The 24129-nt window shown below is 39.3% G+C and overlaps 1 protein-coding gene across 1 annotated transcript; it reads right to left on the reverse strand.

Annotated features, from left to right (window-relative positions):
- Window positions 1–9639: 9639 nt before the first annotated feature.
- LOC117479872 (galactose-specific lectin nattectin-like) lies at window positions 9640–13773 on the reverse strand. Its single transcript, XM_034126975.1, has 7 exons — window positions 13663–13773; window positions 13400–13465; window positions 13045–13063; window positions 12782–12870; window positions 12262–12396; window positions 10126–10237; window positions 9640–9928 (listed from the first exon to the last, which is right to left on the reverse strand). Exons 2-7 carry the CDS (start codon window positions 13463–13465, stop codon window positions 9849–9851), a joined length of 501 nt encoding a protein of 166 aa, XP_033982866.1. The 5' UTR covers window positions 13663–13773; the 3' UTR covers window positions 9640–9848.
- Between the last annotated feature and the right edge of the window lie 10356 nt (window positions 13774–24129).

Here is a 24129-nt window from a genome sequence, read left to right on the forward strand (position 1 = left end):
AATTTAAAAAACAACGATATAGTATTTTCAAGTCTTACTTTACTATGGTAAAATTAAGAATAAGTCACATTAAAGTTTGTCATGATTTTCCGTAAAAAAGTCAAGTATAGTTTGTCAAAAGAATATGAAAAAATCATTTTGTAGAGGAGCATGTTGAAAATCTCAGTGTTTAACTGAACACATCTACATGTGATAACACCTCGAACAAAGGGGGTAATTAGCATACAAAGGGGGGTCACTAGCATCAGTGGGGGAAAGATGCTACGGAAATGAACTTTGAGGAGGGGGAACTTGTAAGAATTTCCAAGGCGAGAGGGTCTTTGATAAAAAAAAAAATAAAATATGAACAGAGTTATACCGACTAATTATTTACGGCGTCCGAACGCATACCTCGTCAACCATCTGTTTACAAACTCAAAGATTATGATGGAGAAGAGATCAAGGGGACTTTTTTATGAGAAAGAGTTAAAAAAGTGAAGGTAGTACTTTTTTCTGAACAGATTTTCTTTAAGACTGTGACTCTTAAAGGCATTTTCTAGTAAGACAATCCAGTTTTCTGGAAATAACTTGATTGATTTTTGTTTTTTCTCCTACAAAGATACTTATAGTTACACTTTAATTGATGCAAAACTTTATAACCTGGTAAAATATTCATTAATTTATAATGAAATTAGTTTCTTAAAGAATCAAACTCTAAATGGAGAATTTGTGATTTTAACACTGTTTCGATGAAACAATGCGGTTTTGATAACTTGACTTGACTAACATAACTTTTTTTTTTTTTAAATATATGTTTTTAGATGCTTTACTTTGATTTCTTTCATGTTATTTTAACACAACATTACTTTTTTCATATTTTTCAACATACTGTGATATTTTGTTTTTTTCTCTCCTTTTTTCCATTATATTTTTGAAAAACTACACAGTGATTTTTATCAAAATACACCATGCAACTAATACATTATACAATATTACGACTTTTTGCGATATTTTCAACACAATATACTTATACCTTTTTCTGTAGGGCTTCAGGATATTTGGCATGTCATGCATAAAAACCGGTGTCATCTTTCCTGAAACTGACGTGCTGTCCGTTTTACAAACAAGTTATCTTTCTGCTTCTTCACCCTCTGAATTTTCCTCCCCCGTCCCTATTCCTTCAGCCATCACAACAACAATCAAGTCAGATCTGTGAAATTAAACACCTCTCCCCAAAGCGTGACTTCCCTATTGAGGGAGTGGGGCAGTAGGGCCTAACCCGATTGGCCTAATATACTAACATGCAGAACGTATGGTATGTTTGAAAAAAGACTAACCATCTATCCAGTTCAAGCTGTCTTTAAGATGCGACATCGCGCTCTGACTTTTTCCGTAAAATCGTGACAAACTATTACTTATTCTTACATTTGACCTCTTGCTGCTTGGTTGAAAATGATAGATGAAAAAGCTACAACGCTTAAAGAACTTTCTAAAAACTCTCAATTCTACAGATGAATCCCCACACTCAACGCAACAAGTCCGCCCCCCACTCAGCAAATCATCTAAAACGAAGGACCCCACTAAGACGACCGTTGAAAACTAGCCAGGGATCTGAGAAAAACCAAGTCTCCCCCGCGAGTTGCAGCCAGGAACAAACTCCTGTCTCCTATCATCACCACCATTGTGGACACCCACATATTGCAGTACTACTGCTGCTGATGTTACTCCTGGGGCCAAGACGTCTCTGTTTATGAACATAGTGAAATCGGAGTTGGTTGATATTCTGGAGAGGGTGCTGCATCGGTACAGAGAAAAAATCTGCAATGGATGCCGAGTCAGTCACCCCGGCCAGAGACAACACGATTGTCTGAATGACATTCCAGAATATTTCTTCAGAAACAATTACAACGCGTTAATGAAAAGTCTTTGGCTCGCCGACTTCATTACAGTGAATGACCAGAGTCTTAATGATAAAAACATTTACACGGCTGAATGGAGGATCCAAGGCGCTTCGGGGGCTTTTCTGTACAATCTCAAAAACTGCAGACGCCTCAAGGAGAGACTTGAAAAGATCCATGCCGAGCTGGATGGATAGGAAGAAGACTAATAACCAGCGGTTGATTGAAGCCGGGGATTTTTTTTTTTTTCGATACTTTGACTTTTCTTTAAAGTAAAATAAAAAATGGGTAACTACTATGGAAAACAATCTGTATATATCTATCAGAATGCAGTCAATACCTGTTTAATAAGTGTGTTGTTGATGACGATTGAAAACAGAATGAATAGTGATCCCCGTGTAAACAGAACGGCTGAAGTTTGTAAACTAGAAGACATTTTGGATATCGTTCATTCTGGCAGTACTATTCCGGGTCATTGGGAAACGATTGTAAACGAAACTTTTAAAGTGGTACTGGAATCTTCATTTTCCGAAACATTCTGTAACATTACCGAAGAAATGAAACAAACACCAAAAGTGTATCATGTGCTCGCATTGTATGCTCTGTTTGTAGATGTAATGCATCTTTGTGTCAAAAACAGCATACACATGAATACTTTGGCCGAAGTGCAAAAACTCCATTATAATATTTCCCTTCATCTGGGGGATTCTGTGCTGGAGAAGATCATGGGGATGTTGCAATCAGTATACATGTATTACTGCTTCCTATGGGGTGAAAACAATAAATTGTAAATATGAAATTCTGCAAATAATAAAAAGTGTTTTTACATTTTTAAAAAACTGTTGCCTTCAAATCATAGTATAGTATTTCCTACATATCATTTTTAAAAAAAGAGTCACAGTATAGAATGTCTGAACATTTATTTTTAAAAGTACTAGTATAGTATGTTAAAAGTATCGTGAAAAAAGACCAAGTATAGTATGTAGTTAAGAATTATATTATATATTTTGTCTGCAATGTCAGTATAGGATCTCAAAAAGAAAAAAAAAAAAAAAATGAGAGAAAGTCATAGTATAGTTTGACAAAAAGATCTTGAAAAAGTCATGACATTGTGTGTTGAAATGGTTTTGAATAAACACATCAGTATTTTTAAAAAGTAAAATGGTATCAAGTGCATCAGACAACTCAAATTACTCAATTTGAACCATATTATAAATAAGTAAAGAATGGTCATAGTATATAACAGGGCTGTTTAATAGTTTTTGGCGTTTCAGTGTTTTAGTGTTTTCAGTGTTTCAGTGTTTCAGGGTTTGTGTGTCAGTGTTTCAGTGTTTCAGTGTTTTGTGTGTCTGTGTGTCAGTGTGTCAGTGTTGCAGTGTTTCAGTGTTTTGTGTGTCAGTGTTTCAGTGTGTCAGTGTTTTGTGTGTCAGTGTTTCAATGTTTCAGTGTTTCAGTGTTTTGTGCTTCTGTGTTTTTTGTGTGTCAGTGTTTTCAGTGTTTTCAGTATTTCAGTGTTTCAGTGTTTTGGTGTTTTGTGTGTCAGTGTGGCAGTGTTTCAGTTTTCAGTGTTTTGTATGTCAGTGTTTCAGTGTGTCAGTGTTTTGTGTGTCAGTGTTTTTGTGTTTCTGTGTTTCTGTGTTTTTGTGTGTCAGTGTTTTCAGTGTTTCAGTATTTCAGTGTTTTGTGTTTCAGTGTTTCAGTGTTTTGTGTGTCAATGTGTCAGTGTTTCAGTGTTTCAGTGTTTTGTGTGTCAGTGTTTTCAGTGTTTCAGTCAGGACGAGAGAAAAACATTTTTAAAAAAAACGTATCTTTGAGGTGGCTATAGCATCTGATGCAATTCTAAAAGATAGTCAGATTCCTAAAAAGTTACAAACGGATGATGAAGAAACAAATGTTTCCAGCATCCGTTTGTAACTTTTGCAGAATTTCATATTTACAATTTATTGTTTTCACCCCATAGGAAGCAGTAATACATGTATACTGATTGCAACATCCCCATGATCTTCTCCAGCACAGAATCCCCCAGATGAAGGGAAATATTATAATGGAGTTTTTGCACTTCGGCCAAAGTATTCATGTGTATGCTGTTTTTGACACAAAGATGCATTACATCTACAAACAGAGCATACAATGCGAGCACATGATACACTTTTGGTGTTTGTTTCATTTCTTCGGTAATGTTACAGAATGTTTCGGAAAATGAAGATTCCAGTACCACTTTAAAAGTTTCGTTTACAATCGTTTCCCAATGACCCGGAATAGTACTGCCAGAATGAACGATATCCAAAATGTCTTCTAGTTTACAAACTTCAGCCGTTCTGTTTACACGGGGATCACTATTCATTCTGTTTTCAATCGTCATCAACAACACACTTATTAAACAGGTATTGACTGCATTCTGATAGATATATACAGATTGTTTTCCATAGTAGTTACCCATTTTTTATTTTACTTTAAAGAAAAGTCAAAGTATCGAAAAAAAAAAAAAATCCCCGGCTTCAATCAACCGCTGGTTATTAGTCTTCTTCCTATCCATCCAGCTCGGCATGGATCTTTTCAAGTCTCTCCTTGAGGCGTCTGCAGTTTTTGAGATTGTACAGAAAAGCCTCCGAAGCGCCTTGGATCCTCCATTCAGCCGTGTAAATGTTTTTATCATTAAGACTCTGGTCATTCACTGTAATGAAGTCGGCGAGCCAAAGACTTTTCATTAACGCGTTGTAATTGTTTCTGAAGAAATATTCTGGAATGTCATTCAGACAATCGTGTTGCCTCTGGCCGGGGTGACTGACTCGGCATCCATTGCAGATTTTTTCTCTGTACCGATGCAGCACCCTCTCCAGAATATCAACCAACTCCGATTTCACTATGTTCATAAACAGAGACGTCTTGGCCCCAGGAGTAACATCAGCAGCAGTAGTACTGCAATATGTGGGTGTCCACAATGGTGGTGATGATAGGAGACAGGAGTTTGTTCCTGGCTGCAACTCGCGGGGGAGACTTGGTTTTTCTCAGATCCCTGGCTAGTTTTCAACGGTCGTCTTAGTGGGGTCCTTCGTTTTAGATGATTTGCTGAGTGGGGGGCGGACTTGTTGCGTTGAGTGTGGGGATTCATCTGTAGAATTGAGAGTTTTTAGAAAGTTCTTTAAGCGTTGTAGCTTTTTCATCTATCATTTTCAACCAAGCAGCAAGAGGTCAAATGTAAGAATAAGTAATAGTTTGTCACGATTTTACGGAAAAAGTCAGAGCGCGATGTCGCATCTTAAAGACAGCTTGAACTGGATAGATGGTTAGTCTTTTTTCAAACATACCATACGTTCTGCATGTTAGTATATTAGGCCAATCGGGTTAGGCCCTACTGCCCCACTCCCTCAATAGGGAAGTCACGCTTTGGGGAGAGGTGTTTAATTTCACAGATCTGACTTGATTGTTGTTGTGATGGCTGAAGGAATAGGGACGGGGGAGGAAAATTCAGAGGGTGAAGAAGCAGAAAGATAACTTGTTTGTAAAACGGACAGCACGTCAGTTTCAGGAAAGATGACACCGGTTTTTATGCATGACATGCCAAATATCCTGAAGCCCTACAGAAAAAGGTATAAGTATATTGTGTTGAAAATATCGCAAAAAGTCGTAATATTGTATAATGTATTAGTTGCATGGTGTATTTTGATAAAAATCACTGTGTAGTTTTTCAAAAATATAATGGAAAAAAGGAGAGAAAAAAACAAAATATCACAGTATGTTGAAAAATATGAAAAAAGTAATGTTGTGTTAAAATAACATGAAAGAAATCAAAGTAAAGCATCTAAAAACATATATTTAAAAAAAAAAAAAGTTATGTTAGTCAAGTCAAGTTATCAAAACCGCATTGTTTCATCGAAACAGTGTTAAAATCACAAATTCTCCATTTAGAGTTTGATTCTTTAAGAAACTAATTTCATTATAAATTAATGAATATTTTACCAGGTTATAAAGTTTTGCATCAATTAAAGTGTAACTATAAGTATCTTTGTAGGAGAAAAAACAAAAATCAATCAAGTTATTTCCAGAAAACTGGATTGTCTTACTAGAAAATGCCTTTAAGAGTCACAGTCTTAAAGAAAATCTGTTCAGAAAAAAAGTACTACCTTCACTTTTTTAACTCTTTCTCATAAAAAAGTCCCCTTGATCTCTTCTCCATCATAATCTTTGAGTTTGTAAACAGATGGTTGACGAGGTATGCGTTCGGACGCCGTAAATAATTAGTCGGTATAACTCTGTTCATATTTTATTTATTTTTTTATCAAAGACCCTCTCGCCTTGGAAATTCTTAAAAGTTCCCTCTCCTCAAAGTTCATTTCCGTAGCATCTTTCCCCCACTGATGCTAGTGACCCCCCTTTGTATGCTAATTACCCCTTTGTTCGAGGTGTTATCACATGTAGATGTGTTCAGTTAAACACTGAGATTTTCAACATGCTCCTCTACAAAATGATTTTTTCATATTCTTTTGACAAACTATACTTGACTTTTTTACGGAAAATCATGACAAACTTTAATGTGACTTATTCTTAATTTTACCATAGTAAAGTAAGACTTGAAAATACTATATCGTTGTTTTTTAAATTATATTTCAACATATAAAACAGAACTTTTGTTTGTGTTAACATAACATTGACAGGCTTTTCCTTGATCATTTCAACATGAAATGAGTTTAATTTAATTTTTTAAATGATATTTTAATATAGCATATTGGCGGAGATAATATTTACGGGCCCTTTGAGTAGAATGTTCAAAAGTAAGCTAGTCCCAGACTGTAGGGCCCACTCCTTAGGTTGGCTCCAGTTAGGTTAAATTACTTTAGTTAAAATGAGGACAGGCTAATTAGATTGACAACAAAAGGGTCTGAGAGTCTCACAGTTTTGTCCTCCCAACAGTGTAAAATCAATTTGATGCAGCAGTGAGTCATTGCAGTTCATTATGTGTTTGAATATATCAAAATGTTCTAAGAAATGTTTTTAAAGCACCCAGGACTCTCATTTTTGCCAAGACATGACTTAATACACGATGCAAGTTTTAAAAGCTTTTGCCTGGAAGTAGCAGATTAAGTGATTTAATGGTGGAGCAGGATTGTTAAGAAACCCAATTCCTTACAAAAGTACTTTATATTCTACCAAGAAAACGAATTCCTTACAAAGTACTATTCTATCAGTTGTAAAGTGTTGCACACTTCAAAGTGTATCTAAAAGTATCCTAGTAACACAAACAAAAGCAAGGAAGAAAAAAAAAGAAAAAATCAGTAAAGTCATCTAACAAAACATATATTTAAAAAAGTAATGTTAGTCAAGTCAAGTTATCAAAACGGTATTGTTTCATCGAAACAGTGTTAAAATCACAAACTCTCCATTTAGAGTTTGATTCTTTAAGAATCTCAATTCATTACAAATTAATGAATATTTTACCAAGTTATAAAGTTTTGCATCCATTAAAGTGTAACTATAAGTATCTTTGTAGGAGAAAAAACGAAAATCATTTAAGTTATTTCCAGAAAACTGGATTGTTTTACTAAAATCCCAAAGTGCCTTTAAGAGTCACAGTCTTAAAGAAAATCTGTTCGTCTTAGTGGGGGGTCCTTAGTTTTGGATGATTTGCTAATTGGGGTGGGACTTATTGCGTTGAATGTCTGTATATTCAAAATATAATGGAAAAAGGAGAGAAAAAAACAAATATCACAGTATGTTGAAAAATATGAAAAAGTAATGTGTTAAAATAACATGAAAGAAATCAAAAGTAAAGCATCTAAAAACATATATTTAAAAAAAGTAATGTTAGTCAAGTCAAGTTATCAAAAACTGCATTGTTTCATCGAAACAGTGTTAAAAATCATAAACTCTCCATTAGAGTTTGATTCTTGAAGAAAACTCAATTCGTTACAAATGAATGAATATTTTACCAAGTTATGAAGTTTTCCATACATAAACGTGTATCTTACAGTTCCTTTGTGAGAGAATTACGCACAAATCTGTCATATCAAAACATTCTATTGCAGTATTTTATCTGTTTTATGTGCACTGTTGGAGGAGCCTGTGACCTATGTTTTTCATTGACATATCTACACTGTAGCTAATGGGCATATGCCATAAAGCCTTGAAACTTGAAAACTTAAAATGATCAGAAACTGCATTGTCTCACTGAAAACAGCTCTAAAGAAAACCCAATTCCATACAAAGTACTTCACTTTCTACCAGTTGTAAAGTGTTGCTCACTTCAAAAGTGTATCTAAAAAGTATCTTAGTAACAAAAACAAAAGCATTAATGTTAACAACACCTCAAAGGGCGGACTCCTGAGTTCCGTAATGCCCCCCTAACATGACACTTAGATTATTTTCATCATCCAGGGCTCAACCCAAGTAAATGTAGCCTCATGTAACTTCATATAGGGATTCATTAATAGTTGTGTGAAGTAATTAAACATTACAAAATACAATATCAGGGGGTCATTAACATATTTAAAATTATTATTTTCCTCTCAGAGAGACTTTGTTGTAGTTAATAAAGTAATTAAACATTAGTTCACAAGCCATACAACTTAAGAGAACATCCTTAGTTAACACAAATCATATTAAAAAACTAATCTAATTTAGAGAGGACAATAAAAGTTTTAGGTGACTTAGTGAATGAGAATTAACGGCTGATAGGAAAATCAGGAGGTGACAGGCAGGGGGGAGGGGATGGGGTGTTAGGGGGTGTGAGGGGAGACAGTCTCACACATCCAGACTCCATTTTTCATGAAGAGCCTCAGACGGAGGGTCTGAACCCGGCACAGATACTGCACCCGTTTCTTGACTGGCGCTCCCGACGGATGGCGGTAAGTTGTCACAGGCGTCTCGCTGATTAAACCCATATCGATGCGTCTCTTTGCCATTTTCGTTTTTGAAAGTTTAGGTGACTTGGTGAGTGGCTTTTTATCTAGTTTGCACGGATTTATTTTTCATCTAACTCCACCCTCCACCTCTATCTTCTGACATCACAGCAAAAGGAAGGGGGAAGGGGTGAGAGGGGGTAGAGGTGAGAGGAGGACGGGGTGCGAGACAGTCTCACACAACTTCAAAGAGACTACCTTAACACTAATTACAAACACTGATCAAAGGACATACATCAAAGGGCTAATTAGATTGACATCAAAGGCTTATAACACACCGGTACACACACACACCTACATGTTATAACACCTCCCACCTTACATCAAAGGACAGACATCAAAGGGTCTAATTAGATTAGACAACAAAGGATCTACTACAATGGGGAGTTCACACCTACATGTTACAAACACCTCACCCCTCACATCAAAGGATAGACATCAAGGGTAATTAGATTAGACAACAAAGGGGGCAGACATCAAAGGCTAATTAGATTATACAACACAGGATCTACTACAACAGGGGATATCACACCTACATGTCACAAACACCTCACCCCTCACATCAAAGGATAGACAACAAAGGGATCAGACATCAAAGGCTAATTAGATTACACAACAAAGGATCTACTACAATGGGGGAATATCACACCTACATGTGATAACACCTCGAACAAAGGGGCTCATTAACATAATTAGGGGGCGGGACTTAGCATAAGTAGTAGTACTGATAGGGCAGGTGTGACCTGTCACTTTTTGTGCATACTAATGTGATTGAAGGGGCATTGGTAATACTACTTATTTCCTATTTGCTTTGTTTACCGTCACCGGCTGATGAAACATTTAGAAGAGGTGGAAATAAAGAAGCATTGTGCTTTTAGTTATGCTTTAATTGATTGGACTGCAGGTCAGCTTTACATGTTCAAGACATACTGGTGTTCAACTGGAATATTGCTTAGCAGGGTGAATCAGTTCATTGATTAAATATGAAAGTGAATCAGAAGTGTTGAAACATCTTCAAAACACTGATTTCATCGAGGCCTGACATCCTGGTAGAAGTGACATCCTGACCTGATCATCATTCCATGGGGGGTGGGTCGGCGGAACAAACAAAGGGTTGACTTTCCAGACAACCTATGTCGTTGACCTTTTTGGTAGCTGTAGGTGAAAGATCATCACAAACAACACAGATTAGTTATCTGATGAATAAATGAAAAGACACTGAAATGAAAAGTAATAATGTATTTGTATGTCATGTTTTTTAGTAACAACTTAAAAAGGAATAATTAAAATATTTTTAAAATTCTCTTTAAAAGATTGTAAGCATAAATAACATATAATTGTTTATTTTTTACCTCCAAAGTTAATCTCCATGCAGTGTTCCTTTCCTCCATAGTTGTTTGGCTCCCCCTTGCCCCAGCTTTCGAAGTTGAACTTAAAGCCATCGCTCCACAGCCACACTCCCTCCTGACAGAAAAACATTAAAAGTCCTTTTCTGACTGATGTCTTCCTCTCAGGGTTCATAAACAAAAGGAAAAGATAGCCTGTATGTAGCCTGAGATCGTTTTTTCCCATCTGGTCAGTGCCAGTGCATGGTAAGAAAACAATGTTAAGAGAGACTTTAATCAAACGACTAGCTACAATAAAATGGTAATGGTATGCCCCACATACCCCCTCTTTCTTATCTGCAGTCTGCCTGTGGCTTGTACTACGAACCATGATTTGGGGTTAACTCTGGGTTTTCGGTCCTACAACACTGGTTCTCTTCTTACCGGGGTAGATCTCCATGGTAACTTGTGCTGAACACCTCCGGAGCAGGTTATGTTCAAGATAAGAGATCAACTCAGTGAAAGCACCGCCTGCTGACCAATCAGAGCTCAGTGTGGGGAGTTCAAGGCTAGAAGTCATATTACAGGATAAAGGAAATACAGTTTGGACTGCCGGATGCAGGGAAGAAGGCCAGCAATAAATCTCCAACACATGTAAATTAATAGAATATCACTGCCAATCTATACATAAAAGCGCTGATTACATTTCGTTAAGAACATTTTTATTTAAATGTCTTATAATTCCCCACAACATAAGTAACCGTAGCAAGTAATTCAGAGGAATGCGTACAGTCCACAACACGACCCAGATGTGTTGCGACTATTATTCATATCTGGTCAATATCATATATTCAATTGTCTGTGTCAGCTTCTTGAGCCGTCTGTTGCCGTGCAACACACCAGAGACGCTCACTGACAGTGCAGCATACTGTCTGCAGAAGTGTTATTTTGATACAGGTAACATACTTCTATGTTTGCAGTGAGAGATTTTAAGATACAAAAGCACACTCATCCAGGTGCTGGACAGAAGAACATGAGAAACACGGAACAAATAAACTCTGCACATTAAATTATTCCTAGATGAGCGTTTAATAATAAACCACCACTGTCTTTAAGATATGAAAATAAGCCTGCTTACCTGCTTATGAATTATGTTATTATATTTGTTTTTGAGGATGAATAACATGTTCTATTGTATTTGACAAAACTGGAATTAAACAACACATTAGGTTGACGAAACCTAAACGTTTTAATTTAAGCATTCACACAGCATTTCTTTTGTTGCTGTTCTGCCAGCACATTGCACCTGTTTCTTTATCCTCCATTTTGGGTTAAACTCATGCATGTATAAAGTTGAACCTTTTCATAGTTGTCTAACATAATAGTTTAATGTTCATTGAAGTATGACGCTCTGCTGTCAGTACACTTGTCCCTGCGATTGGTAAAATGTTGCTGGCCCTTTCATGTGAACGAGCTCATAGCATGAGAAACCCTGGGTTGACTCGCTCAGCGAGATTATATCGTCAGGGTTAGTTAAGCCAGATAACTGAAAGATATTGAGGGTTTGTTGAACTGGCTTTGCAGTACAGGCCTCTGGTGTTGTGAGATTAAAAGGTAGTTTAAAGTTGTTAATCTGAGTTTTTTGTTGTAAAATAATTGCTTTTAATGGAGTTTACAGGCAAGTGAACATTCTCAGTGTGTTTGTAAAATGTTCACAAAGCCATTTAATCCATTGTTTATTTAGTTGTATTAACAAGTAGAGATTGAAGTAAATTAACTTTTTGTATGTCTTTGCAGTCCTATGGAGTCCCTAAACAGATGATCATGCGCACGAGTTAGCACCAGTGTGCAGAGGAGGTTGAGCACACAGGAGACCACCAGTTCATTGTCGTATTTCATACTCTGACTTCCTTTTAAGGACATTTTGCCCAAGGGTGTAGAGCTACTGCATGTTTTTAAGCACCGAAGTGCACCTTTGACGCGTGCGTTGACAATCAAGCATTGAATCTGAATGTATTAACATTGCCCAATATCAGAAATTAGGCTTGTCTCAGGGGACTTTACAGTGTTTACAGCATTTACAGGAATTCACACTCTCCACCATAGTCACGCTGCCTCTTGATGCAGCTGCAACTTCTAAAAAGTAATACATAAATCACTCACCATGACAGCATCATGGCCTCCAACCCAAAACTGTAGATCTTTGCCTGTTGCTGTTCTAACCAACTGTCTGATGAAGTCGTATTCGGTGGTCGATTTGATAGAAGCCAGATTCCCTCCAAGGGCGAGGCAATCTGTCTATGGTGGGGAAACAAAGTCCAAGTACGGACAGACAAACAATGTTGTTTCAGAATCTGTTTTAGAGAATATGCCAAACATTAAGTGTTCCAGTTACTGCACTATAGCGTGGTGCAGTGACGAGTCCTAAAACCCGGAAGAGAGTCAGCATTTTACCACTTCCTGTTCCCTCAGAGCCAATGGGATTTCTCCATTGGATTTTGGAAAATGGCTCGAAATAAAGTCTGTAGTTGACACAAATTGAAGAGTTTTGTTCTACGACATTAAATACATCAGCAGTGACCCCACTGGTGATTTTTGCTTTGTTGTCGAGGGAAGCCATGCGCAGCTTACTTCCGGGTAAATACGTCATCCCTGCACCGCTCTATTGTTGTCATTTCAGTACCTCAGCACTAGCCCAGTTCATTGGCTGATTCTTGAAGATGAAACAGCGAGAGCCAAGCTGAGTCCAACCAGGGAGGCACTCACTGCAATCTACAATTGTCATATAAGAAAGACTTAATAAGAAATACTTAATTAATTGAGAGAGCAACAGAAGCAATGCATTCAGTACACAGATGCTGTCCAATAGGATGCCATCTTCATTTGGCTGCAGTCAGAAAGTGTTGGATGCTGTATTTTGACTCCATAATCAAATGAACCACCAACCCTTTTCCTTAGCTTTTGCCTGTGGATGTAAAGAACACATTATTAGGAATGAGCAGGTTAGGATTCATAGTTTAGATAACGCTAGAAGCTTTGCTTTGGAAATAGTTTTACTAATTATTTATTCACTTATATTCCCTAAAGTAACTGTGTCTAAACTTTCATTTCTCTGTGATATTGATCTACAGTGGGCTGTACACATTCTTAACAAACTTGAGTCTCCATCCCCATTATTCATGTTTAGTGTTTATATTTCTATTAGACATTTATAGAGAAATTCTATTAATAACAATGTTATTTTATTTGTAATGAATGACTTCACTATTCTGCTTAGCTACACATAACACATATTACTTACATCTGCCTCCATCCACAGTCCACTGGTCAAACAGAGGAGCACGATGCAGTAGACAACAGATGCCATCTATGTAAAGATATGAAATGTTCAATTTAAAAGGTTTCAATTACTAAAGTACCTGGAGTAAAGTTTACCCTGCAGTGGACACAACTTCATACATTTGCATTCAATTTGTATCCATGACATATTGTTTACAAGTATAGTGTATAGTCTAATGTTTACAGTTCTTATTTTTAAAACAAACTAAAGAACTAAACCCTTACCTTGCTGTGATGATCAGATGAAGTAGTACTTGCAGCTGCAGCAGGTGATTCGTGATAGTCTTGGAAGGGTTAGGGTTCTTTATATACCTCATCTAGAGTCTAGGCGGTATCCTGATTAGACGGTCTACACGTACACTTGAATGTCATTCATAATTACAAATTACATATTGACACACCCTTGATTAAATATTAGACTGTTTCAATAGAAGTGTTAAAAAACAATAACTGGCGCTCGCAGTGGACCAGGTTATGTGTTTTGGTGTAGCTACAATAGATGAAACTGTTCAAGGCACGGCACATTTATTTATATAGCTTATTTCAACGTGGCAATATGTGTGCTTCACAAAAAATGAAAAACAGTGAGAGCATTAAGATTATTGCGGCAGAAACACATTACAAAATGACATTTAAATATAAAAGAAATCAATCATGAAAAAAAACGACCGGTGGAAAAATCTAAAAGCAGTGTAAGATGTGAATAGTTGATTAAATCAAAGAATAACATATTTAATTGAAGAAGTGCTTTAAAAACCAGCTGTAGTATTTTGAAATGAATGTATTTGACAGACAGTGTAAAGACCTCAGAACTGGAGTCATGTGATCCACTTTCTTGGTGTTAGTGAGGACACCTAAATACATTTTTTAGTAAAACCTTCAAGAGTATCAAAATCCTGTTGAGAAAATCCTTTAATCTAAGATATATTCTTAAGGAGATAGTAGGCTGACTTTGTAATTGTCCTAATGTGACTGTTGAAATTCAGGTCCGAGTCCATGACTAGATTTCTGGCCTTTTCTGTTGTTTTTAACTTTGGCTCTAAGAACAATCATCTTAGTTTTATCTGTGTTTAATTAAAGAAATATCTGAGAAATCCAGTCATTGATTTGTTCAATGTACTTACTCAGTGCGTGAATTAGACCATAGCCCCCTGGTGAAATGGTTTTATAGATTTGTGTGTAACCTGCATGCAGAAACTAATGTTGTAGTTTTTCAATAGCCGCTTGTGAACGCAAAATCCCAGGAACTATCGGAACTAAATTGGAAAAGTACGGGGAAAAGTACTCCGGTGTGAAAGCGCCTATTATCTCAGCCAGTTGAAGCATGGAGATGTTGAAAAGAAGAGGTCCCAGGTTGCAGCCTTGAGGAACTCCGCATGTCATATCTGACCAGTCAGAAGAGTAGTTATCTATGGACACAAAGTGTTTCCTGTCCTTAAAATAAGATTCAGACTGATTTAGAACTGTTGCTGAAAGTCAGACCCAGACTGGTAGGTCACCCAACTAAGGGACAGCACATGAGAAAGGGATCTGTAACCCCCAAATATGTTGCATGGTTCTCCAACTAGAGATGGAAGGTTTGATATGGGCCTATAATTGCTCATTAGTCCAGACCATAGATTGTTATATTTTTAAGAGTGGTTCAATGACTGCATTGTTCAGGGCCTGTTGAAATACACCTGAGTGAAGAGACATGTTTACTACCTGTGGTAGATCAGAATATAAGGTGATATTTGGAATTCATACTTTCTGAGGCTTTTTATTTTTAAATATAAGCATTATCATAAACTCCCTATTTGGTTACAGTGACTTTTTTAGGCTTTTATTTTGAAAGACATACCTGCTTCTTTTGTGTTTGTGAAGAAATCATGGCAATGTTAGTTTTATTAACCATTGGTTGACGAAAAGAGAGAGAGTCCAGCTCAACTCCATGGAGATGGAAGGTGTACCATTCGCCTCGAGGGTGCATGCCTCTTCTGCAGGCAGTGGAACAGGCATGTTCAGGGCTGGATACGACACTCAAGAAGGGAAGATGTCATGTCTGATGTCGATGAGGTGCTGCGGTCAAACCGAAAGTCAGTTTATTGGAGAAAAGAATATCTGTAAATGTTTTCCTCTGAGTTTTCTTTTCCATTTACAGTATTTGATAGAGGGCAAATATGGTTCACCCAACTCTAGCTGTATGTGTTTTACTCACATTGAGCTGATTAGTAGTGGAGAAAAATAAAAAGGTTTCTTAATAAAATGGTGTTTCTGCACAGTCTTCTGTAGAAAATCTGTCTTTGAAGAATGCTCTACATACTGTACAGATCAAAGTCCACAACAGATGAACGTGCTATTGATTGAGCACAAGAGTGTGTAGTTGGGTAGAAAACAAATCTGATAATATGAATGAAGTGTGTACAATTAAGTGCAAAAGTTAGATTTTGATAAATGCTTGTGTATTTTTGATTTCAGTGCTTTATTTTTCAGGATATATGAGGTGTTTTGCACTTGTAGTGTGGTTATGTGAATTGTGTTAAGTGTTTTGAGGAAATCATCCCTGTTTTAATTGTATTTATTTATTTGACCAGGATAGGCTCTTATTGAGATTACAAATCTATTTGTCAAGGGAGTAGGTATCAGCACAGTTACAGGCAATTTAAACCACACAATCACAACACAACAGCGATGTGCAGTCAGTGGCAGAGCCTCCCCTGTCATACTCCAATGTAACGGAAAAACAATTAAAGAAAAACTAAATAATAATAATAATAAAATGTCTCCACTGATCTTGTGTAAATGTGATTTCTGTATGATTCCAATCGCATTTTATAGTCAAAATCAGCAAATTTGCCGAGCTCCGCTACGGGAGCGATGAGAAGTGAGGCAGGGACGTGCTCTGCCTCTCGTAAGCCCACAGTAACTTGCTGGAGCGCGGGCACTAATTTAGCGCGGCCACTTATTTTGTGAGCGCGCTCAAGCCATTTACTGTGGGGTGAGGTGAGGCACAGATGAGATCTGCCTCACTTCAGAATGCGTCACCCCACAGAAACTGGCTGGAAAGCGGGCCCTAAGCGCATGCCTGTTCCCATCTCACTGTAGGTCACCAATGTAATGTTTGTAGATCCCTTTATTACATTTATCCTCGCCATCCATAGTCTCTAAATAACTTATTTCACGTATATGATATTTAGGCTCGCTGGTCTCATCGTACAACGGCAATGAAAAAAGCACCAAGAGAGGCAGCCATAACCTCTGCCGCACTGAAGGGGGCGCACGTGAGCCCACAGGTTCTTGTTGCTACTGTTATTCTACCGCAAACAACAAACTAGACTTTTGAAACTAGAGGAAGATAAGGAGGACTTTTACAAAACAGTAATAGAGATTGTTGTCCAGAAGGATAGCATGGACTTCATCTTCAAGTCAAGGTAAGACCACAACTGTAATGAAAATGGGATCTTACTAAGAAAGAACAATCCAATATTTAGATTTTGATCCTTTTGTTGATCGGTCTGTTTAAAATTAATCATAGCATCAGACTAAAAAAGCTTTTGAAAATAACAGAATATTTCGATTAAGGTCAAAATAGGCTATAATATTTGTAAATCTGACTCTGAAAGAGTCAGTGCCTCACCAGCCATGAACCTCACCGCACGTCACTGCAACACAATCATACAACAAGATCAGCCAAAGCATTTACAGACACAGCGGCCTGTTTCAAAGTCATTGAGAGTCGCTTTGAGTCGGTTTAAATAAACCAGCTCTCTGAGATTCAGCCCATTTTGCAGCTGGCTCCAAGCCACAGGAGCAGCGATCCAGTGAATTTTCGGTTTTCGTAGATCCTTAGATAAGGAGGAAGAGCACCAGGAGTAGCCATATATTAGTTTGTGCCAGTGTTTCAGTCTACACATGATCAGGGAAGACCATCAAGGTAGGTTGCAGTTGTGCATCCAGGTTTTGAGGTTTGTAGACGGTATCCAGTGAATGAAGGCACTGAAACGATGCATTCATATAATCCAGGCTGGTTGCACCAAGGCTGTGTGTGTCTGAGCTGCAAGTTATGAGTGTGTGTATACATGCTATGATGTGTTAGATTGTGCTACGTGCTACATGCTACATGCTATGTGTCAGCTGTGTGTCATTTATTGTATACTTTGGCAGCATTGATAGTAAATACATATGCAAATATTACATATTTATTGTTTACTATTTTTCCTGTTTTTCAACCCAGTTCTCACACGTTAGGTTAGTCATGCATGGAAATAAACCCTGTATTTTAATCGACCTCGGCCACATGTCTATTCCTGGAGGGAGTAACAAAGTCATCACTGTGATCCAAATGAGAACAGTAAGGCTGTGCCAAGCCACAGTCAAAGCAGATCATTAGAACATCCTTCCACACCCAAGTTGACTTAAGGCAATATACCTGCTGTTATAATGACACTGAAATGTCATCCTTGTGATGTGTCAGAAGTTAGATACAGAAACAGTAAAGCTAACACCGCAAAGCTACTAGAACGACCACACACATATATGTATGTTCCGCAACATTATAGGCTTACGTAGAAATGCTGTTTACTTTTACTCCATACTTTTAACCTGTTAACCTTTTGAGCCCCCGAGCCCCCTCCAGCGGGGAAAACCACCCGTGACTGATGGGATAGTAGACTAAAAGCTTTAGGAATCCAAAATATAACATATAATAAGTACCCTGTATCAATATGGACGCAAAACAAGTGAAATTTGACCTTTTTAGAGAGGTTTAGAAAAGAGAACCCGCTTCTGGGGTCATTTAGGTGCATTTTCCATATCTCTGGCCCCCCTCGGTCGATTTTGATGATTGACACCTCTTTTACCCCATTCACACCAACGGTGTTTCGGGGCCGGTTCGGTGCTGGTGCTTGAAAAGCACCGGGTTTTCCTGTTCACACCGCAGCGGAGCAGCCTCTAAGCTCCGGAATCCGGTTCGTTTCGAGCACCAAAAAGTTGTCCGTGTAGAAGCAAGAACCGCTTACGTCGGAGGGGAGCGAGATTAACCTGAGATAACAGTTAAGGCGAGTACGGCAAATAAAAGTTGTAACCAGCAGTAGTGCTGAGCAAAGTGACTAGAACGCAACCACACACTTGTAAAAAAAAAAACACGCTTTATAAAGTCAGGCAACACTAACCAGGCTTCGTGTGATTCTGTTTATTTGTACCTTACTTTGACCATCCGTTCGCTGTTATTGATCATTGTGGAGAGCAGGCAGACGTTTTGTTTGTTATTATAGCAGCTATCGGATGGAATCAATACATGGGCTGCACAGGTTGTCATGTCCGACTATCACAAGTAGAATCATAATGAAAAATACGCCGGTAAAAAGTGCCTGTAGAAAACGGCTTAGCAAGTAGTCAGTTTAGCTTCGGTTGCTATGCTAACATCACCCATGTTATACCAGAGAAACTTTCATAACAGCGTTGTGATGCCAAACAGCGTCAATTCAGACTGACACCAAACAGCGTCAATTCAGACTGACACACATTCACTTAAGGGGAACTGGGGATATGTATCAGCTGCTTGTGTGACAGTCAGACAGTGAATACTTTAGAGCCGTGTGAGCTAACCCGGAGCTAACGGGAGAATACACTCCCGTTGAAGAGCAGTCAGCACTGCAGCGTTCGGTAAATGCCGCTGAAACACATTAATAAACAATGAACCACGGCACTCTGGAGAAAAGTATAAGGTTGGAGAAGTCGTTATTTAATTTAATCTGGCTTCGTATGATTAAAAGCAACACGATCATCGACCCGACGCAGTCCCCGGCCCGTTGTTGTTGTTGTGAACTTCGTTGGGGAGAAACTCAGCGACGTAAACTGTGACGTCATGACGCAGCAGCGGCAGCACCAGTCGGGCTCTGAGCGGTGTGAAAAGAGCCGGCGCTAAACCGAAGAACCGGTTCTGAACCAGAAAAGCTCTAGCACGGAGCTAGAAGGGGAAAAGCCTTGGTGTGAAAGGGGTATTTTTAACCGATAGAGCCAATAGAATCGAGGGGAAGTTCCTCAAATCCATCCAAACATTACCATTGGTGAATGATACACAGCCAGAATGCCCAAAACCGGAAGCTGTCATACACTCTCGTAGCTCTCATAGCAGCTAATATGAAAACTACTCTTATTGACTAAATGTTATGATGGATTATCAGTAATCATTTCAAAGTGACACAGATGCGGCTTTCACACCAGCGCTTTTCCCTTTCTAGCTCCTAGCGAGAGCTTTTCTGGTTCAGCTCCGGTTTCCCTTTTCAGCTCCCGCTCTGTTCACACCGCCCAGAGCTGCCGCTGCTGCGTCATGACGTCACTGTTTACATCGCTGATTTTCTCCCCAACGGAGCTCACAACAACAACAACGGGGGGGGGGGGACTGCGTCGGGTCGATGATCGTGTTGCTTTTAATCATACGAAGCCAGATTAAATTAAATAACGACTTCTCCAACCTTATACTTTTCTCCAGAGTGCCGTGGTTCATTGTTTATTAATGTGTTTCAGCGGCATTTACCGACCGCTGCAGTGCTGACTGCTCTTCCACGGGAGTTTATTCTCCCGTTAGCTCCGGGTTAGCTCACACGGCACTAAAGTATTCACTGTCTGACTGTCACACAAGCAGCTGATACATATCCCCAGTTCCCCTTAAGTGAATGTGTGTCAGTCTGAATTGACGCTGTTTGGCATCACAACGCTGTTATGAAAGTTTCTCTGGTATAACATGGGTGATGTTAGCATAGCAACCGAAGCTAAACTGACTACTTGCTAAGCCGTTTTCTACAGGCACGTATCTTTCATTATGATTCTACTTGTGATAGTCGGACATGACAACCTGTGCAGCCCATGTATTGATTCCATCCGATAGCTGCTATAATAACAAACAAAACGTCTGCCTGCTCTCCACAATGATCAATAACAGCGAACGGATGGTCAAAGTAAGGTACAAATAAACAGAATCACACGAAGCCTGGTTAGTGTTGCCTGACTTTATAAAGTGTGTTTTTTTTTATAAGTTTGGTCGACCCATGTTCAGGGGAGGTGGGTTTAGTTTCCTGCACGCCTCGACGTAAGAGAGACGTAAGAGAGACGTAAGCGACGCCGCGTCATAGCTCCGAAGCTCTTGCCTCTAGACCGACAATTTTTTGGAGCTGGAAGTGAACCGCATTCCGGAGCTATGACGCGGCGCCGCTGCGGTGTGAACAGGAAAAAACGGTACTTTTCCAGCTCCAGCTCCGAGCCGGAGCTGGAAAAGCGGCGGTGTGAAAGGGGCAACAGACATTGGATTAACCTATGGATTAACCTTCAGCAGCGTTTTTATGCATTTTAATGGCATTGAACACAACTTTTGATCAGAAAACAGCAACGGTAAGACGTATTTGCCGTTTTGGCCCCGTAAAGCTAAATTGTGTGTTGTCTGGTTTCGCCTTCGCTGTCGTGAGTTTTGGGCGTGGAGTGATGATACTCATACCTCTAGAATCTTTGGAATCCCAGCGTTCATGTGGTATCTAGTTTTTGCAGATCCGAGGAAGTATAACATATTTCTACCGTGAGCTATGTGCTAAGTAAGTTAGCACTCTTTCGCTTAGTGCTCGGCGTTAGACTTGTGTTTTGTTTCGGTAAAAATTGTCCATATCGTCAGGTAGCTGAGTTTCTTCCCGTTAAGTGGGTATGACACATTCATAGTTTGTTAAAGGTTAAGAAGCCCTCAGACGCTGTTTCTTGCAAGATGTTGCCGGGCTTAACGGGTTAAAGGTGTCCTATCATGCAAAATGCTCTTCTTAATGTCTTTTATACATCAACATGTGTCCCCGGTGTGTCCCTGTTGTGTCCCCGGTGTGTCCCCGTTGTGTCCCCGGTGTGTCCCCGGTGTGTCAGGAGACTCACAAAGTGTCAGAAAATAAAACCCTCTCTCTTTTCCTCCGTACCCACATCTCTAAAAACGGGGAAACAACAGAGATGATCCAGATTTGCGTCCGATATGACGTAATATCGGCAATGCGGACCCACGGCCCTATCAGAAACGTTGATGTCAGAAACAAAGAGACGTATTCTGGAAGTAATATGGTCTGTGTTTACATTAGCATGCTAACACTCAGAGCTAACCTGTACTGGAGAGAGTATGTGTGAAGAAGCAGGAAATCAAAAGGAACTCACCTTGTGGTAAACTTGAGAGAGAGAAAGAGTTTGAGCTCCATACTGTTTCAGAGAGAATCCTTGATGTGGTTTGGAACATGATATGGAGTTTCATCACGGCACATTTAGCTTTATCTCCGGAGAATTCTGAGCAGGCACAAGCTGCCCCTCTTTCTTCTAGCTAAGGACCCAGAATCAGCGTTTCTCTAACAGCTGGAACAGAGGGGAATGAGGGATTTCTAAAATGCATGATCTGTTTGGTATTTTGAGCAAAACACTTCATAGACAGGTTTTTTATATATTTGTATATATCTGAGACCCATAATATATGCCTAAAAATAGCATAATAGGAGACCTTTAATATCCAATCAAATGCTCCCGTTGATTTGTAACTCTTCTGAAGGAGCTCTGCCTGGTGTAATTGAAACTGTGCCAAAGCTTTGTGTGCATGTAGTCTTTATGAAATGTGATCAGATGTTGTTGAAACCTTTCAGATGTGTTCTCTGCAGAACTGCTACAGGATGTGAATTTTGTAAATTGTGTAATCTTTAAAATGTGTTATCTTTAATATTAGTTTGTATGCATGCTTCTTAGTTAACATGAAGCTGTCTCTGGCTCTTTGCTGCTGGAACAAATGTAAATGTCCCCTCTGGGACGAATAAAGTTTTCTAGGGGGGGAGACTCCTGGATGGGAGTAATGAGAGAGGGGTCCTTAGGTTTAGGGCTGGGGGGAAGGGGAGGGCTCCACAAAGACTGTTGAGGAGACATGAGTCCTTTAGGCTTAGGATAAGGGGGAAGGGGAGGCTCTCTCAATGATTGCTGAGAGGCCTGGAGGGGTTTGGGGTTGAGGACAAGGTTAGAGTAGGAGCCCTGAGTAGGGCAGAATGACTTAGGGTCAGGGTAGGGGATGAGGTTGGGGTACAAGCCGCGGATGGGGTGGGGGGTAGAAGGGATGGGGAGGTGAGAGGGGGAGGAGTTCAAATAATTTTGTACCGTGGTTAAAGTTTCCTGGATCAGCCTGGGGCCATAACGTTTTCTGGCCCACCCTGTTGCGATCTGGAAAGCTAAAGGGTTAAATGGGGAGGGTGTGGGTGTGTGTAGTGTGTTTTTGTAGTGTTGTTGCAGTATGATCATGTTCGTATGCATCCAGTTTATAGTGTTGGCATGTATCTGTGTGTGTGTGTACTCAGTTGGGGTAGATGGTTTGATGAATGCAGAGAGTCTGATGACTTGTCTTAGCATACCTGGGGGGAAGATATGTGTGGCAATGGCTTGGTCTGTGATGTATTTATGATGTGTGGCCTGGATAAGTGTGAAGTAATGTTTTGTAAGCTTTCTGGTGGCTGGTTCCAGTGGCTGATATGGTGTTCTACGTGTGTAGTTAATATCAGTGTGTGTTGGCTGTGCATACTCTCCACGTCCACTCAACTGCACATACTGGGTTCTGGATTTGAACATTAAAACTGTGTGGGCTCTTACCTGGGTAGGTTGTAGTTAAGATGAAGACATTCCGGGGGGTTGTGGTTGGAAGTCTTTGCAAATTTCTTTTTGCAGGTCCAAGTAGGATGGTTGTGGGTGTCCAGCCCTGAACAGCCCCCACACACACCCTCTTATGCCTGTTCCACTGCCTGCAGAAGAGGCATGCACCCTCGAGGCGAATGGTACACCTTCCATCTCCATGGAGTTGAGCTGGACTCTCTCTCTTTTCGTCAACCAATGGTTAATAAAACTAACATTGCCATGATTTCTTCACAAACACAAAAGAAGCAGGTATGTTTTTCAAAATAAAAGCCTAAAAAAGTCACTGTAACCAAATAGGGAGTTCATGATAATGCTTATATTTAAAAATAAAAAGCCTCAGAAAGTATGAATTCCAAATATCACCTTATATTCTGATCTACCACAGGTAGTCAACATGTCTCTTCACTCAGGTGTATTTCGACAGGCCCTGAACAATGCAGTCATTGAACCACTCTTAAAAATATAACAATCTATGGTCCGGACTAATGAGCAATTATAGGCCCATATCAAACCTTCCATCTCTAGTTGGAGAACCATGCAACATATTTGGGGGTTACAGATCCCTTTCTCATGTGTTGTCCCTTAGTTGGGTGACCTACCAGTCTGGGTCTGACTTTCAGCAACAGTTCTAAATCAGTCCGAATCTTATTTTAAGGACAGGAAACACTTTGTGTCCATAGATAACTACAATTCTGACTGGACAGATATGACATGCGGAGTTCCTCAAGGCTGCAACCTGGGACCTCTTCTTTTTAACATCTCCATGCTTCAACTGGCTGAGATAATAGGCGCTTTCACACCGGAGTACTTTGCCCCGTACTTTTCCAGTTTAGTTCCGATAGTTCCTGGGATTTTGCGTTCACAAGCGGCTATTGGGAAACGTTGGGTTACGTATTGTAACCCTTGTTATATAAACACAGGCGGAGCCCTCTACTGGACTCTATGGGTACTACCCTCTCATGCAAGCATTCACCTACTGAGATTTCTATAGACGTAGCCGGCCCCGGGGCGGGCTTACCTGAATGCATGCGCATC

The sequence above is a fragment of the Trematomus bernacchii genome, unplaced genomic scaffold, assembly GCF_902827165.1.
Source record: "Trematomus bernacchii unplaced genomic scaffold, fTreBer1.1, whole genome shotgun sequence".
Lineage (NCBI taxonomy): Eukaryota > Metazoa > Chordata > Actinopteri > Perciformes > Nototheniidae > Trematomus > Trematomus bernacchii.

Coding starts and splice junctions, on each gene's coding strand:
- LOC117479872 (XM_034126975.1), bottom strand. CDS start 13,465: ATGGCATCTGTTGTCTACTGCATCGTGCTCCTCTGTTTGACCAGTGGA. Junction 10,238..12,261: donor GAGGCCATGATGCTGTCATG/GTGAGTGATTTA, acceptor TTTTTCTGTCAG/GAGGGAGTGTGGCTGTGGAG. Junction 9,929..10,125: donor CATGGAGATTAACTTTGGAG/GTAAAAAATAAA, acceptor TTTCACCTACAG/CTACCAAAAAGGTCAACGAC.